General features: G+C 41.1%; 2 protein-coding genes across 3 annotated transcripts in view; one reads left to right on the plus strand and one right to left on the minus strand.

Moving 5' to 3' along the window:
- Nucleotides 1-17,355, plus strand: part of ada2a (adenosine deaminase 2a) — a 273,392-nt gene that overhangs the window by 34,751 nt on the left and 221,286 nt on the right. The window lies entirely within an intron of this gene.
- On the minus strand, nucleotides 421-12,521 carry dyrk4 (dual-specificity tyrosine-(Y)-phosphorylation regulated kinase 4). Of its 2 annotated transcripts, none has more exons than XM_052061705.1 (14): nucleotides 11,963-12,521; nucleotides 9,726-9,803; nucleotides 6,884-7,039; nucleotides 6,504-6,654; nucleotides 6,176-6,339; nucleotides 5,063-5,199; nucleotides 4,839-4,979; nucleotides 3,826-3,964; nucleotides 3,515-3,596; nucleotides 2,538-2,710; nucleotides 2,363-2,423; nucleotides 1,919-2,048; nucleotides 1,678-1,820; nucleotides 421-1,588 (listed from the first exon to the last, which is right to left on the minus strand). In XM_052061705.1, the coding sequence occupies exons 1-14, from the start codon at nucleotides 11,981-11,983 to the stop codon at nucleotides 1,338-1,340; spliced, it is 1,827 nt and encodes a 608-aa protein (XP_051917665.1). In that variant the 5' UTR covers nucleotides 11,984-12,521; the 3' UTR covers nucleotides 421-1,337. The 2 variants fall into 2 exon arrangements, with proteins under 2 accessions (XP_051917665.1, XP_051917666.1); XM_052061706.1 differs by lacking the exon at nucleotides 11,963-12,521 and adding an exon at nucleotides 9,923-10,079.

A 17,355-nucleotide genomic window follows, 5' to 3' on the forward strand; every position in this document is an offset into this window, starting at 1 on the left:
AAATTTATTTCAAAGACAAACTGTCCAGTGTCACGTTTTCCCATTGGAAATAAACGCCCCCCCCAAAAATGTAAGTCTGACTTTTTCTTAATCTAATTTGATAAAGCCCAGCTAAAACCTTGCTATATTCGTAACGTCTGTCCTCTTGACAGCTCTGAAGATTCTGATCACATCGTCACATTCATAGACACAGATGTATTCAATACCATTTTATTTCAACGTAAAACACATAAAAAACTATTCAGTTTTCATACTGTATGTCATGTCCAGTTTCTATCCGATTAAAATCTCTGATGGCTGGCCTGATTGTCACTATACGATGTAACTGCCTCTTTCTAACATAGGTTGACTCAAAACAAAAATAATCTGCATGAAAATAAATAGCGGAAAGCATTTCTATACTGTTAGACAACAGGGAGGTTTCTTATGCACAACTATAAGAATCCAACAGATTCTACGCGCCAGCAAAGTGCAAGATATCGAACACTGCAAGGCACAAACTAAGTTTGTCTTTTAGTTTCTAGTGTAAAAAACACACAACGCAAACATTCAAAGTATGATCATACAGTAGCAATAAATGGGTATTCTGTACTACACACATTTTGGACACAATCTACAATAACTTGAATCACAAATATATAATTGTTGAGGAGCACATGTTTTGCCAATCAGATATAAAACATTTGCTAAAACAAATAAATAAAACAATTAATAAGCAATATATAATGATAAGTGTCTCTGCATACAAAACAGTTTTGGTTTGGCCTGCATTGCACACACACTTTCATAGTTTAACATGAGAAAGTTTGTAAAGGAAAAATGAGAATAAAAAGCAGCAAAAAAAAAAAAAAGAATTGAATATTCTTCCCATTTCAAAAATTAACCTTTTCCTTTTGCAAAATAAACATTCGTCAGAGATTTCAACACTCAACCAACACTATGCTCAGCAGATAATGATAATTAGAAAAATTATTTTTTTTTCTGAGCATTCCCATGAGACTGAAAAAACATACAAACATTACAAACAACATAAGTGCTATTTTCATGAATATTTCAATGTAACTCTATCGATACATCACCTTCTAAAATACTGTTGTTCACATATTACAAGTGATCGGCCACTCCCATTCGAATTGTCTTGTGCGGTGTCATGTTCACACAAAACAACATGACAACCTGTCACCATCACCTTGCAGGAAGTCTTGGCTAATACCATTTTAGTTTATAACCCTGGCTGATGAATGGAAAAGCAGGAGCGAATCTCAGCACCCATGTGAGTTACCTGTTTTTCTTGAACGCGGCACAGCTCTCCTCTGCTCTTACATGATAGGAGGCAATCACTGAGAGGGCACTGGGCTGTCTCGTCTTTCGGTACCCTCTTCCTTCTGAGGCTTGATAACGATGTGAACCGGCTTCTCCAAACCACCATCCTGAAGCTTGGAATCCTCACTCTCGCATACCGCGTCCTCCGCTGAAGCCCCAATAGGCCTCATACGTTCACTGGGGCTTGTCTTTGTTTCCGAACTGTGTCTCTTCAACTTGTCATCATCGCTGTATTCTTCGGAGCTGAACCTCTCTCCAGTATCACCTAAAGAATCGATATTAGAGTCTAGCTTAGTCGGGATGCTTTATAAGGCATGCGAGCAGTCAACATGAGATTGCTGTAATTGTCTTCACCATTTCTCTCTGCGGCGGTCAAACTGTCCGTAGGCTTCTTCCCTGATGGTTTAGTTCTGGGCTTCACCCTGTTGAAATTCCCCTCTAGGATCCAGTCATGCCGTAAACCCTCATCTGGTGTCATCCGTTTAATTGGATCCCAACTGAAAGGCACGAGGGATCAGAAAAGAGTGTTTTCAGAGCAAAGAAATTGAAGTGGTGTCTATTTTGAAACGGATACGAGACAGGAGCATGAGCATACGTGAGGCAGCGTGTGATGAAGTCTAAGAATAAAGTATCGTTTGTCTTCAGTGTAGTTGACAGGTCCTTGGAACTGAGTCTTCGTTTCTTCCCCTTACTATTCGTGGTGTTTCTGGGATTTCCTTTTGAGTCTGAATATCAATACAAAAGGAGCTTTTTTTAGCACCGAACATGGCACTCGTGATTTTTTTTAACTGTCTTGCCCACAAGCACAAATTTGTGTTTGAATATATGGAAACTTCAACAAGATAATTAGTGGAAGGAGGCTTTTGTGACTACCGGTAGTATTTTTCTTACGATTGGCTGGAAAAAGCGCCTCAAAGCTATCCGCATAGTGTGAATTAGTAAGATTATTGCCCAACAAAGGCTGTAGGTCAATAAACCCGAAGCAGCAGCTTTACAATCGTCACAAAAAGGTGACGCAAAGAGGCTGAGGATGACTTACCGAAGAACAATCTCCTCCTGGATGCAGACTGAACGAAATCGTTTGGAGGCATTCCAAGAAGCTGTAAACAAAAAGGCATGATTAGGGCATTTTGGTGCATTGGATCAAACTCGACTGAAGAACCAGAAGAAGCAGAATCGTTTATTTGTGCGAGAGTGATTCATCACATGCACACCTCCATGATACATGCCATCTGCTCCACTTCACTCTCCCCAGGGAAGAGAGGGTACCCGGTGTAGAGCTCAGGCAGAATGCAGCCCAGGCTCCACATATCAATGGCCATGCTATAGGGATGACCCAGGATGACCTCGGGGGAGCGGTAGAAGCGGCTCTGGATGTAGGTGTACACTACAATGGAGGAGGTGAGGAGAGCTCAAATTGACTTCAACTACTCATGAGATAAGATCAGAAAACCTTTATTTGTCTCACAATAGAGAAATTCCCAATTTACAGCAGTTTGCTCGTACTTGTAGTTTGACTGAAGAAGCCTGTTGTAATGTTCTTTTTACCCTCATGAGTTACATTGTTATTGCGATGTATTCTAGGTGTGTTGTCTTCCAACCTATCGATTAACACACAACTAGGGGATTGTATGAAGATATAAAGCGTTACTCAGTTTTTCCACCTCTGTTTAGTATTCAGAGTAACATTTAGTCTTCTAACCGCAAGGTGGTGACGACCATACGGTTTGTCTGAACAGAACCTGGCTCCATCTTGTAAATCTTGAAAGTCTATATGAAGAAGTGTTGTTAGTTGTGTGTATTCTTTGTGTGTATTTTTACGTTGTGAATGTGGCCATGATCCATTTGGCTCTGTCTCCTTGTGTGGTATGCATGGTGTATTAAAAAGAGAATTGTGCTTGGGATGTCCTCCTCAGTGTCAGATATCAGCATACTACTTGACACTGCCTCTGTTATCTGTCCTCTTTGAAAAGACAATCTACGGCGCACACTTGCTTTTCTTTAAAAGTTTTGTTTCAGGTATTCTCTGAATTAATATCTTTAGTCGGGATATTTGTATTTTGGCTGGGATAATGAATGGACTTTTAAGGTATGATTTTTGATACAGCTTTGGTATCATACGGTAAAACGAAGAGTCCAGTCGATAAAATTTGGCACAGATAAAAGCTAACATGCAGTCATATGCTCTCACCTCTTTGTTGTTCATAACAGCTTGATCCAAAATCAACCACCTTGATGTTCCCTGGTCCTCTCTGAGACAATAGGATATTCTCCTGTTGAAGAAAACAAAACAAAACCTCTTTAGTTTGTCTTCCACAGCCTTGTTGCAATACTGTACGGCTCCACAAGATGGTACACATGTTGTATTATCACATAACTTTCACCTGTTGCTCAGAGCTCAGATAAAAAAGGAGTTCATTTAATTGTGTCTTCATCGTACTTCTGCTTCAATTTTATATTCTATACGAAAATACAACTAACTGGTTCTGCATGAATCAATACCGGCTTGAGGTCGCAGTGTATGATCTTCTCTCTGTGGAGCATCTGCAGGCACCTGAGCAGAGCGTGGGTGAAGCGACGGATGAGAGCCACACTGAAGCCCTGGAAGTTGTTCTTTTTGATCAGCTCATACAAGTTCACCCTAACAAGAGAAATGAACAATTTCGATTTGCTTAAAGCTGTATTTAGATCAAGGTCACATTTTTTTGTCCCTTTATTAAAGTTTCAAACATTTTTGCACACTATACAATACAATACAATACAATACAATACAATGCACTAAAGTTTTGTAGGGTCCCCTCCACTTGGGAATAATACATGATGTTCTCCTGCTGTCTGTTGTGGCGAGCTACTCAATGGATGGTGTAATTGGAGCCTCTGCACCATGAAGCAAGAAGGCGTAAGAGATAGGGCACTAATCAATGCCTTAACTAAAGGCTTTGGTGACAGTAATGTAAGACAAGGTGGGAGTCCAAGACGTCCTCTAAAGGTGGTCCATTTAAAGGGATACACAAAGCTGCGCCGATGGTACCCACTGATCCCTTGAAGTCATATATTAACCTTTAAGATATCCTTTATTAAGATTTTAAGATATCCTTTATTTGTCCCGCAATGGGGAAATTACAGTCAGAATTCAGAAAGGAAAACACTGGGTAGGGAGAGGGGGAAAAAAAAAACACGCTCGAACTATCCTCTTCTGAGGATAATTTAAGTCCAGGATAAAAAAGACCCTAGCACAGAAATAAGCATATGACAGTTACAACAAGTCACAAGACATAACATGTAATAAGGGGGAGGGTGGGATGGGGCCAGGGGGGATGACCGCGACGCGGCACGTCTGACCAGCTGCACGGTCCACCTTGCGCTCCGCAGATCGTACCACATCACGGTTAGGTGATGGCTTTATGTGTTAGCACTATGCTAAGGGCAAGAGTGCCGCAGCAAAATTAAACCAATTTTGTCTATATTTTTGTGGATGCTGAGCAGCAAAAACAAAAACAAGTGCATATACCAACCCGAGAAGCTCAAAGGAGATGCAGAGGTGATTTCGGAAGTAGAAGTACTCCTTCATGTGGATGACATTGTGAAGGTTGTCTTTGTCTTTCCTCTTGATCACATCCAGGATCTTCAGCTCAACTAAAGCTTGATGATGGAACCTGGAGACCAAATAACATGTTAAGTTGCATATTTGCCACTGGCCACTCTTTCCAAAATTACAAAGGATTTTTTTCCAACTAGCCTCTTCTTGTTGCGTATCATCTTAACAGCCACGAGTTCATTAGTCTTATGGTCCAAGCATTTCAGAACCTGTCCAAAGGAGCCTTTACCAATCACTTCAAGTACTTCAAATCTGTAAGCGATATGGTCATGCAGCACCTGCAGCAAGATAAGGAGCACATTTACCCAATGTCTAAATACACAGCAAATGCACCCTAATAGCAATTTTGGATGAGCAGTGCCCTAAATTAAACCTTTTTGGGTAGTGACCGTGTTCGGCCACCATGAGCCATGTTGTGGTGGCACTGTCAGAACCGGCACTTGCACTGTTTGTTCATGATATAATATGATACTATTGTGTCTTTATGCTGTATGTACCTTAAGACTTTGAAAAAAATCCATGTAGTTATTTTTTTTCATGCTATGTATTATTATTATTATGTATTTTTATACAGTATCAAATATAACCTTTTGACATTTTGGGGTGCTTTCTATGTTTTTCAAGCCATTCCTAATTGAAGGACCTGACACGCAAAAAAAATTTAAGTGGATAAAAGTCAAACTATTGACTAATAAAATAGTACTATTTACTTTTAAATAGTACTATTTTATTAGTCTTATTAATAGTACTATTTACTTTTAAATAGTACTATTTTATTAGTCAGTAGTTGGTCAATAGTATACTAACTAGTAAATAGTACTATTTTATTCGTCAATAGTTTGACTTTTATCTATTTACCGTAAATGTGTTATGAAATGTGTACTGGCCCAGTCAGGCAAGCGTCAGTCACCGAGTGGCCCCAGACCATCGGGCCACTGTTCATGTAGAACCCTGATGAGCTTAGCGTAGGAGAACTTTAGGGCCCTAACTTGAATCCCTTCAAATACCTTACGGAGAAACTATGGAAAAGAGATTACCTCTTAAAAGAAGTTTCCCTGAAAAGTGGAGGTTATGATAGCTTCGTAAACTTAAATCAACCCCAGATGCAAACAGTAGTAGATCTGCTACAATGTTTGCAAATCAGTCTTGGCACTAACCAAAAGTACTCGCACGCTGGACATGTTTTCCGAAGACTATTTAATAACCCATTTATTGTAGGTAAAGGATCATCTTGCGGTACTATCAAAAAATTACCCTGATGTAGCTCCCATGCTCATCATCAAATCCGCAGTTCTGCGGAGCAGCTCGGGAGGCCTCGATCTTCTGAGAGCCGAGACCGAGGAACCAAATCTCCGCGTAGTCCATAATTTCCTCCTTCTCAAACTCAGTCAGACGATCTTGGAAATTGTTGACTGAGTCTGTTCGCAGATTGGAGGAGGAGGGCTAGATGAGTCATGTTATCATACTGATCAACGAGCAGAGGAGGGTGAATAAGCGGCCGTGATGCAAACATTCTATTCTTTACTAGATGAGTCAATGACTTTGAGCATGTGCAGTTTTTCCGTGCTCCGTGAAAACGTACCTGTGGGAGACATTGGTAATCTTCGATTCTCTGGTGCCTTTTCCTTGTTCAGCCTGTTACTAAAGAGTTTGTTGTTGCGGGACCCTGAGATTTTATCCATGGCTGCACCAAATCGCATGGTGAACTGCTGTGTGGGCTTAGGCCTCTCAATCTGTTCATGGACATTCAGATTTTAGCCATGTGTCCTTTTACTCATCCACAATAAGTTATGAAAAGAGCCTACAGTTGCGGCACAGTGACCTTCAAAATGCCACATAAAAATGCCATACAGGACCCCAATCAGTCACCTCTCATCGAGTAATATGATCAACAACACAATTAAAAACTAATAAGCCTTTCTCTACTTATGATAGTGAAAGTTGAATTAATGAGATCCTTACTGTGTTTGTTTGATAATGGTTCTGGACTCCCGGAGTGACTATTTGGGGCAGGATGTGGTCGGACTGCTGCTGGTGCTTGTTCTTGGCATTGCTGACAACCACCTGGACCGCTGGAGGCTCTAGCTGAGGCAAAGTTTCTACTCCCGGGCCAAACTTCTGTAAGTGAAACAAACTAAACTGTTTTATGACTAACTTCATTATATGATTAAATACAAACAATACTAAATAAGACCAAAAAAGGCTGAAAATGAATACATTTCAATAAATGATTAGAATGGGGTCACATGATGAGCTGCTTTTTTCTGACTCACCTCGACAGCACTGTACAGTATCTAATGACATTGATAAAGACAGATGCAGTGAGGTAAAAATAAATAAATAAAAATGTACCGATTCACCAAATACAGCACAGTTGTAAACACAAACGAAGTAGATTGGGTCAGCGAATGTGACCTATAAATGAATGAAATCTTTTTTTACACCGTCCTCACACACCTGTCACTGCCCCCTTTCATCGGTATGTCTTTGTGTTGGTCCGATCACTTTTTTGTTTGAGGCTCAGGTGATCAGAACCCCCAGTAGGGAGAGGCTGAAGTTACAGAGGGTAATGGGGACAAAGTCCTATAGGTCCTGAGAAGCCAGGTCACGGTGCCGTCTCTGGGACCTTTGCGGTGGAGAAGAGCAGCAACCATCTCCTCTCTGGCTGCCATCAGGCATACTCTGAGAGCCTGATGGGTAAAATTAAACCCCTGTCCAATGCCAAGTCCACTGGAAAGAATTAGATATCGTAAAGATCGATATCAGTATCACGGGGGGGGGGGGGGGGGGGGGGGGGAATTACAGAGCGAATTTAGGACATGCCTTTATTTTGTTTGCTGCCATTCCATAAATATGTCCAGTTACATCAATGAGCATTGTTCTTGTTGTTACTTATGACACGAAAAAAACACAACACCACTGTATTTCGGATGTGAAATATCTTTGCATATTTGACGTGATGGTTCTGCTTTGCTGCTGCTGATGTTGTTATTTACGAAGCGCAGATAGAATTAAATATAGCTGCTGACACCTGCCACAAATGGCAGTCTGTGACTGGAGGGCAAGTTGTACGGCACTCCTACACCAAAGAAAAAATTCTATGCATTATACAATTCAATACAGGCAAATGTGTACAGGTCAGGCAATAAGACTAATGAATAAATCTGAGCGAACAGCAAAGGTGCAAACGTGTGAACTTTTTCTTTTTTTGGGGGGGGGGGGTTATGGTTTGTGTTTGTTGTGAAAAAAAAGATGCATATCCATTTTTGTAAAATCTTGCATCATCCATTCATCCAGAACCGAACCACTCGTCCTCACTTGGCAGATAAGCATAATTTCTGTTCATGTGAATTGAGGAATTTCATAGTCAGAAACTTTAAATGAGAGTTAATACGAATATAAGGCTATTTACTGGAATTAAATGTGTATGTTCAAAAAAAGAACAAATTCATGTAAAATCAAAGATCGTTTAGCTTTGTGGTGAAAGCCTACCCCCACACCCCCAGTGTTCGGTGTAATGTACACATAATTACAATACTATTTAAAATTACAACAAAAAACATGGTATTTAACAATGAATACTTCATTCATTTCAATAGCAACTGTCGAACAAATGTTTCAAAATTCCAGCGCAAACCTTGTCATTAAAGGTTTCTGCAATGGTTCCAGTAATTTATCCAAAAGTGTTTTTATTTTTCCGGGGCTTGACCGCTAAATGGGGTCAGAGAAAATAATTTATAAATATAATTGTGATTATTATAAAAATGTGGGAGGGGCTTAACCGGGGCGACATAGATTTCTGATGGGGCTACAAATCCTGTGCAGTGTTGCGCCATCCCTGTGTGCCAAACTAGCCGCACTCGCATCCATCAAACATCTTTAGAAAAAACAGTAATCTGCTCGTTTCTTCATTTTCTGCTGGTATAATGGCTACAGGAGGTGTCCCAGTACCTTGGCTCACATAGAGCCTGATTTCCTCAGATGCCAAGTTGTGGGTTCTGAATTCAACTGCAGATTCAGTCCAGCAGCCTGCGTGCACTTTTGGGAACAGATGTCGAAGTGGTGCTAGCACCGGCATTTTAAAAAGAATGGTTTGTTATTGAGGTAGCGTTGTTGGTTTTCAAAACAGAAATTTTGAAAGAGGACTCCTGACATGAAATAAAGGAATAGGACATTTTGTTGGAAGACAAACAAACATTACTGAATCTCAAAAAAGAAATCTATCATTTTGATCATTTCCGTGATGCCAGTAACTGCATAAAAATCAATGTTATGTTTGGTTTAACTTGTCCCGAGTTTCTGTCTTATATAACCCTAAATTGCTCTGGGCGAAGTCGGGGACCATTTGTGACAGTCAGACACAAACAATTGCAAAGTTGAAAGACGTTTTGTTACTCGTGCCATTCAGAAATACCAAAATTAAATTCCTGAATACATAATGTCATTTTTGTTTCTGGCATTTCAGAATTGTTTACAGTAAAAGAAAAACGCAGTATAAAAGTCACAAAACCAGCCATTGCATTTCATTTCAGATTTGATAAATCAGAAATGTTCTTGCTCAATTAATGTATTTGCATGATTCCATTCTTATATTCCTATCATTTTCCCAGAAGTCACAAAATGAAATGCACTGTGGTTTTGCACATTTGGTAAGATTGGGTGCGTTAATAGATCAGCTTCGAAAAAAATCGGTTTTCTTGTGTCATCATGCGCCCTGTTTCGCATGTGCAAACCTTAAGAAATTCAGACCCATCATGTGGAAGAATTTTCAAGTTGCTGCATCTAGCCAAGATTAAAATCTGACCTGTAAGCAGGATCGGTTGGTCCCAAGACAACTGCCCTCTGTTTGCTGTCTGTGAGGGAAGGCCTCCGGGCATGACGTCTGCGGGAGGAAAAATAACATTTCAAGTACAGCACACAACTAGATGACAATAGCATATCTACAGCTGTTCCCGGAGAATTAGAAAGTCACACATGTCACATTAAGGAATCCTTTATCACCTCTCAAGACAAAAGCAGCCCTGCGGAAATTGCTTCTCATCATCCTTCTCGAGTCACTCACATATGCACACGCACGCACGCACAGACACTGCAGGCGGCTGAGCAAGATGTTCCCAAAAATAATGCACCGAGATCTAAAAATATATCACTTCCGTAAAAACCCAGCAACAACCAATCCCTCTCATATGCTGCACTTTTCCCTCCTGGTCTGCAGTGTCTGAAAATGTGCACATCCATGTGCTTGGCAGTGGATGTACACGTGTATGCCTGAATGTGTTCGAGAGAAGCAATTCGATCACATTCTATAAAAAGGAACTGGGGTATTTGGAATGAATCCCCTTCGCCACCAATCTGGCTAGCACGTGCCTTTTTAATCAGCGTGCGAGCCAGCGTTGGCTCCATAGTGGTGAAATAAAGCTTAACCCCATTCCAAGTACATGCTGATCACTCTACCTGCCCAGAATGGGAGGGAGAAGTGGAACAGCCATGATGACCAGGAGAAAAACACGAGCTGTAATCTAAAGCTTGTCCTGTGTTTGTGAGGCAAATGTAACACTACATCAATTCCAAAAGAATTATCTGGGCTAAGATGAACGAGTCAGGAATGGATGAGCTAAAAGTAAACAAGATCCTCAAAGGGTCTGATAACTTCAGTCTTCCTGTAGAAGCCATTCCTTTGGTAGGTCGGATAAAACCAGGGGAGGTCTTCACTGTAGTCAGGTTACAATTCGAAGCTGGGGGCATGTAGGTCACTGTGGCAGACTGGCGTTAAAAAAAAAAACCTGGATGGATGATCTGACTAATGAGTGTTGAGCTTGTGGACGTCACATGAACAGATGCCAACACGTTTGAAGAAATAACTCATTCCTTGAGTTTTCTTTGTTTGCACGCCAAGTACAGTATGCTAAAGCAGTCATTCACTAATGTTGCAGAACATTGGTGTGATATGAGAAACAGCATTATAAATACACGGTCCCACAAAAAATATCAGGTGTCATTTAATTGGTCTGAAAATTATTTATTCACAAAAAAATATATATAGATATATATCTTTGGTCATCGATCTGTAGTATGCCAGCAACATGTAGTTAGAGGTACAACAATGAAATGCTCTTTTACAGGCGAAGGTTACACGATGCAATTAAGATATGTGTACTTTTTAGGGATTTTTTGTTTTTGTTTGATGGTGTGGTGAAAGGTGTTTGTAATACAAAATATGTGTATGTGCCCTATATTAATCAAAGGTTATGAATCGGTCACTGATCTAAACTCAAGATGTGAAAGAGTCCGATCAGTCCACGTTGCCATGTTTTGTGGGCAAAAGAATGCAAAGGAGGGTCATTCCATCAGTTGCACGAGGGATGTTTTGCCGCTGTGTGACCCTCTCTGGTTACTTGGTCAGAGTGCCAACAAATGGAGCAAAGGCAAAGTAATATTTAAATAAAATCACTTTCGCCATGTAAAACCGCCAAATACCTATGCTCGAACCAACAACCGAAATTTAAAGGGTTCTGATTTTGAGGAGGAATATGTGGTCAGGAAACACAGGAAATTTTTGGAATTTGCATTGATGTATAATGTGTGGATGTGGAATTGACATTATGCAACAGTGGGCATAATATTGACATGATCATCGCAACAAATGTATCGCGGGGCTTTCCCAAAATTGTATCAAGCCAGCATTTTCGGGGGAGACCACGTTTATGGACAGTTGAAGCAAATACGGTTCGACTTGGTTGCCGCAATCTTACAGATCCACGTGCTCAATCCAATGAGCTCAAATACAAGCGTGGCATGAAACAAATTTGTAAATATTTTATGGAATGACAGATTGGATAAAATACATATTTCTAATTGTTGTCTCAGTTGGCAGGTAAAACAACATGATATCAAAGTGTTGCAAAATGTCTCATTTGATAGAACTGTTATCTTACACTTCTTTGATGTGACATCAGAAGCGCAGCCTGCAGAATTTCGATCACCTTGTAGTAAACATTTGACATGAGGGCGATACCGAGGGTTAATGCAAACAATCCTCACCTTGTTTATCTCTGGCAACATGTTGACAACGTGAATCAGGAAAGTGACTCTTGACGCGAGGGACTTTATAGATTCCAGGCAAAAACAGGCATCGTATCCAACTCAGTCAGGAGCGTCTCCTTGCAAAACATCGCTGTCCGAGAGTCCGCGATGAATGCGTGAGTCCCGTAGAAGCTGGTCGGAACCACGGATAAAAAAAAAATCGAATAAAATTAGATACAGAATCGCAGTCCAGGTTTTTCCGCGCACTGCTGCCGTCACCAAGGTGAAGATTAGCTTGAGAGTCAAGCTGTTGCAGCCTTGATGCGTCGTGACGCGCCCACGAGCGAATCAGCCACCTGGTCAGGTTTCTGCAACGGACAGCTGGGGGTGTCCCGATATAGACGTGCATGTGTCCTATTCCTCGATCTCTTTCTACACCTACGCCGTGATGCCACTGTGAACACCGACGCTCCGTGGACTCGATTTCCACCGACGCGCACATGCACGTCAGCCACTCCGCTCAAAGTTCTCTCGCAATCTCCACTCTGGAGTGGAGATGCAGGATTTCTTGCCAAAGAAGCGTATGTTTTCCGCAGGCTATCCCCGACAACCACCCCCACAGTGCGTCATCGCTAACAACTATACTGTATATCACCTTTCAAATACACGCTAAACCACCGGTGTCAAACTCAAGGCCCGGGGTCTAGATCTGGCCCACCATATCATTTTCTGTGTCCCGCGAAAGCTAATCAAAGATGTCAACGTTTATGATGCATGCTAAAATCTCGACCAAAATTTCAAATTCTCATATGTAATAAAAAAGAGTGATACTTGAAGTATTTGCTTGTTACCAAACCCCTCATTACAGTATCTTCAACAATAGGGGAATAAACTGTTATTCTTGACTTCTTCATATGGTTTCAGTCATAACGGCCGTCCAAGGGAAACTGTAACAAAAATCAGGCCCACGACAAAGATGAGTTTGACACCCCCGCTCTAAACGTAAGGAAATACTGTACGGTACGTTTACAAATGATCACAACATTAGATACACACAAACAATATGGTGGTAGCAAACACAAGAGCTATATACTGTAAAACTTTCTGCCTTTCTGCCACAAGTAATCATGCCCAGGTGTGATTGGCACTTTCAAAATGTATATTTACTATTGTAATTCTAGTTTGCCCGAAGTGTGAACGTTAGGCCTACTGTATAGTAAGGTCTGTTTCGAAATTTTGCTGTTAAATAAGATGACAGTGAAAATATTAGAAACACATCTCAGTATGAAGTACATCGCTACAACCGCAATAACCTACTAACAATGAGAATTAAAATTGAACGTGATTACTGTAGGTGTTTAAAGGCAGTATATTTGATACAGAGGTGTGTTAAGAGTGGAGAATAGAGTCCGGAAAGAGTCGGGTCCAACAATCTTCAATATGAAACATGTTCAATATTTCTGACCAAAAGACTTCATGTGTGTGCAGGGAAAGTCAAAAACTCTCATTTGTCTCTGTGCAATGTGACGAGAACGCAATGCAGCCAATCACAGACGCACCCTGATTGATGAACAAGACGGCGGCGGCGTTAAATAAAAACAAAACAAAAAAATATGTTTCACCAAATGGTGGTTCTTGTATAAAAGTGGTTCCCCAGTAAATATTTTCTAAAGTAATTCTTTTCTGGATGACCACCATCGCTTCTGCTTCCTGTCCCTTCAAAGCATACCTGGAAGTGCTCAGGTTTTAGGGTTTGTGAAATCATGTGCGATCAACGCAAGAGCTCTGCCTCAGGGCCTGGATTCGAGACAGGTGATGGAGCAAAATCTTCATGCGTGTGGTGTCTCCGTTGGAATTACCGGAGCACACCACACACAATTTAAGCAAAATTGTTAAATGCCTTTTTTTCCCCATCATTATGTTTGGTCTGAAACAGATTAAAAAAACACATTTTAGGTAACAAAATAAACTGAGATGTAAGGTTAATTGAAACAATAATAAGGCCTGATAATGATCATAAAGTGTTATTGAGTGGCAGAAATGAAGATGTTTGCCACACACGGGCAGGAACGATCAGAGTGGAAGGCGGGCTCCAAGGGCATACTTTGTACTTTGCAAGTTTTGAAATTCTGAATAGACTTCACAGTTAATTTCTGCTTTCATCATGTCAAGGACTATGCGATCTCGCATGTCAAATTAAGAAGGAATCAGAGGCGACACTTCCATTGGCAGTGAAGCAAGTTGGCTGTGTTCACACCCACAACAACGCAAACCGTCTATTTGTAACTGCGCCTAGCTGCGTGCATCTGGAATAATAGCAAAACTTGGTTCAGCCGGCCCCTTCACACAGTTTGACTGCGCACTGGGCTCTGAGATAGAGCCCATAATTTCTCAAAATGTGGTTAACGTTTGATCTGAAAGGGTTGAACCATGAGTCAAGATGTCAAGTGTCGAAACTGCTGTATCAGGTTCAGCAGATTGGATGATGAACACCAACTCAAAGTGAAATAAACACTGTCATCACAGAATCAACATTTCATTAATGAATGGATGAAAAAATACAATAATGTTAACCATGAATAAATAAAGAGAAAACAATACTGTTGCAAGGCCACTCGTTCAGAAAGAGCTCATAATATAACACATTGATTTTGAGAGGGACAGTTTCACATGTTGCACATGCAAGCGAGCGTTGGCCATTTCTTTTCCATAGACTAATTCCCTCACTCAGCAGGGCGGATGCAACACTGCTTATCCGTGTGATAAGGGCCCAAAAGCTGAGTATGATTAGCTGACAGTGCTTATGCAACAGCAGTGGTCATTTAAATAATCCATCTCAACCCTGGGACAGGATGTGTACCTCTTCAAGAAGCTGCTTATTATACTATTCTATTCCCTAAGCAACTGTTGTGTGCAGAAACTGATGAATATCAGGTGGCTGTACATAATAATAAGCCAGCCCTGATGCACTAGTCCAGATTTGGTCCTGAAAGTGATTGGCCTTAGCTGCTGGAGTGGACCTCTCAGAAGGAGAACACAGAGTACTTTGAGGTGGTCCTTCTTTAAATTTATCTTGATTAACAATCAATAGACATTCATCTTTTAAAAGCTCAATTCTGATTGCAGTTGAACAAACCAGGATGAGAAGACGTCTATGGCTTTTCTCTCTATAGTTAAAAAAAAAAATCTAAAATATTCTAATGTTGTCAAACAACCTTTCACAACAATCATTGCCATTGTTCACCAGTTGTAGTCAATCTTCATCACGGTAACAAAGCACATATGTAGCAAAACCTGTTTAACAGCTAACGTTATTATTTTTAAAAGTGAAACTATAAAGCTGTGCACAAGACACACACATAAACGTTGTGTATTGATCCCTCATCTCGAAAAAAATACCTCAGGTTGGATCCTCCTATTCCTGCTCCAACAGCACCTTTGGAGGAGGTTAAATCCACCACAGGCAGGTGAGGTTCCGTCATCCTGCATCATGCAAGTCGTCCATGCTTCCACAACCAAACACTGAAGTCAACCTCAACCTGTCCACCGTCAGCTGGCCAGATGTGTTCAGCTCAGCTGGTTAGAGGTGACATAAGATCCCTTTGGATGAAGCACAAGACTGTAATGTCCGTGTCTTGTTCTGGAAGGTCCCTGTTTTGTTCCATTGCTCTTTACAGGACGTTGATGGAATAGTGTTGGCTATCTTTCGATGTGGACAAATTACTTTTTTTCTTCCGACATTTCTTGGTAATGTCCAGTTAGACTCTGCATTCCACATTGAGGAGGCTTTGGTACAAGTGTCCCCTACTGCTTCAGTATACACTGAATAAGGCAGGTAGCTGACACAGAGACTGCAACTGTGGCTTTCTTTGCTCTGTCACATTACCTAGCGAGGGAGTTCTCCTGTGTGTTTTGCTGCTGCCAATGACGTGTGTATGTGACTCAACAAGGGACCCATCGTGCAGCCAGAGACAGAAGTGACAGAGGCCTGGATCTTGTCTTCCTGTGACAGAGGCCTCTGGGAGTGTGCCTTGATAAAAGGGGTTGTTGGGGGGTGGGGGAGGGGGGCAGCACTGGAGAAGAGCGAGAGTTACTATAGCTACACATCTCAGGTGAACTTTTCATGTGAGTGAGGAAGTCAAGAGTGTGAGGTATTGGCGCTCCAGTGGATCTCCCCTGGGGTTCTTCAGACTTTGCTCGGCCTTCTCTCTTGTCACTGTATCGTGGAGACAAAGTCAGCGGGGATGTCAGATTCCCTCCCATTGGCTCTCATCTCCTGCCTGTTGAGAAATCTCGGTTCAGAAACGTCATTTGTTCTGAGACTCCATATGGTAAAGGAAACTGTGCGAATCAAATCAATGTTTTGCGCCGAACTAAATGGAGCCCCTGAACAATGCTCTTTTCCTTGTTTTTATGACTGTAGGACAAAGTATGATAAAGAAATAACATGGATTGTTGACTCGCAAATTACTGTGTAACGCCTTTGCCTTTTTGCATATAAGGCAACAACATTTAGCTGGCAGCGAGCCTACACTCACAAAAAAACCCAAAACACTAAATGAACGTAAAAATATTGAAATAATTTGTCACAGTCAATATTTTGGAATCAAAATTGCGTTAAATACCAGAGTTGGTGTAGTTGTTAACTTAGGAAACCTCGGAAACAAAGTGCGATGACAAAATACTCATGCCATTTTTATATCCACCTTGCTGGCAGTATTGCAGAAGTGAAGCTGAGTGTTCTGCTGTAAATTATTTTGGGTGTTAAATGCCTGATTGGCACACTTCTCCTCAATGCCACTTTCCAATGTGGGACATACCCTACGTACAACACGTCATTTGTCATTTTCGTCCATTCTTTCCGCTTACGGTCATTCTGCCCCTCGACCAAAAATAAAAGCAGTATATCACCCTGTTTTGGTGACATGAACTGTGTTGCTATATCTGTAGCATCAGGCTACTCTATTCCATTACTGCTAGGTCAGACTGGATTGGCTCTTGTAAGACTTATCGTCCCACTGAAGTCAAGCTGTCTAGTCTATTTTGAATTGCCATCTGCTCTGATAAGCAAACGATTGTAAGTGCAAACCACAGTGTATTGTGGGTTTAATGCTGTAGGATCAAAACTCTTGTTGAATTTGAGTTAACTTCCAGGCTTCGGTTTATCAAAAGGTTAGTGGCACCAGGAAATGTGAATCTAAACAATGTTGAGACTGATAGAGGGGTACAAATAAGCAACTTTGACAAGAATATATGGTGTGCAGCCATCATACAACCAATCAGTGGAAAGAAAATAATAGGATGGAATCAAGTCTAATTGAGCATGAGTGCTCATTTGTTGTCCGTGGTTGAGGGCTATCATACTGTGGACAACGGAGCGGGCTAAATGTAATTAGGCCATTTGGAGACTC

Source organism: Hippocampus zosterae, chromosome 3, assembly GCF_025434085.1.
Source record: "Hippocampus zosterae strain Florida chromosome 3, ASM2543408v3, whole genome shotgun sequence".
Lineage (NCBI taxonomy): Eukaryota > Metazoa > Chordata > Actinopteri > Syngnathiformes > Syngnathidae > Hippocampus > Hippocampus zosterae.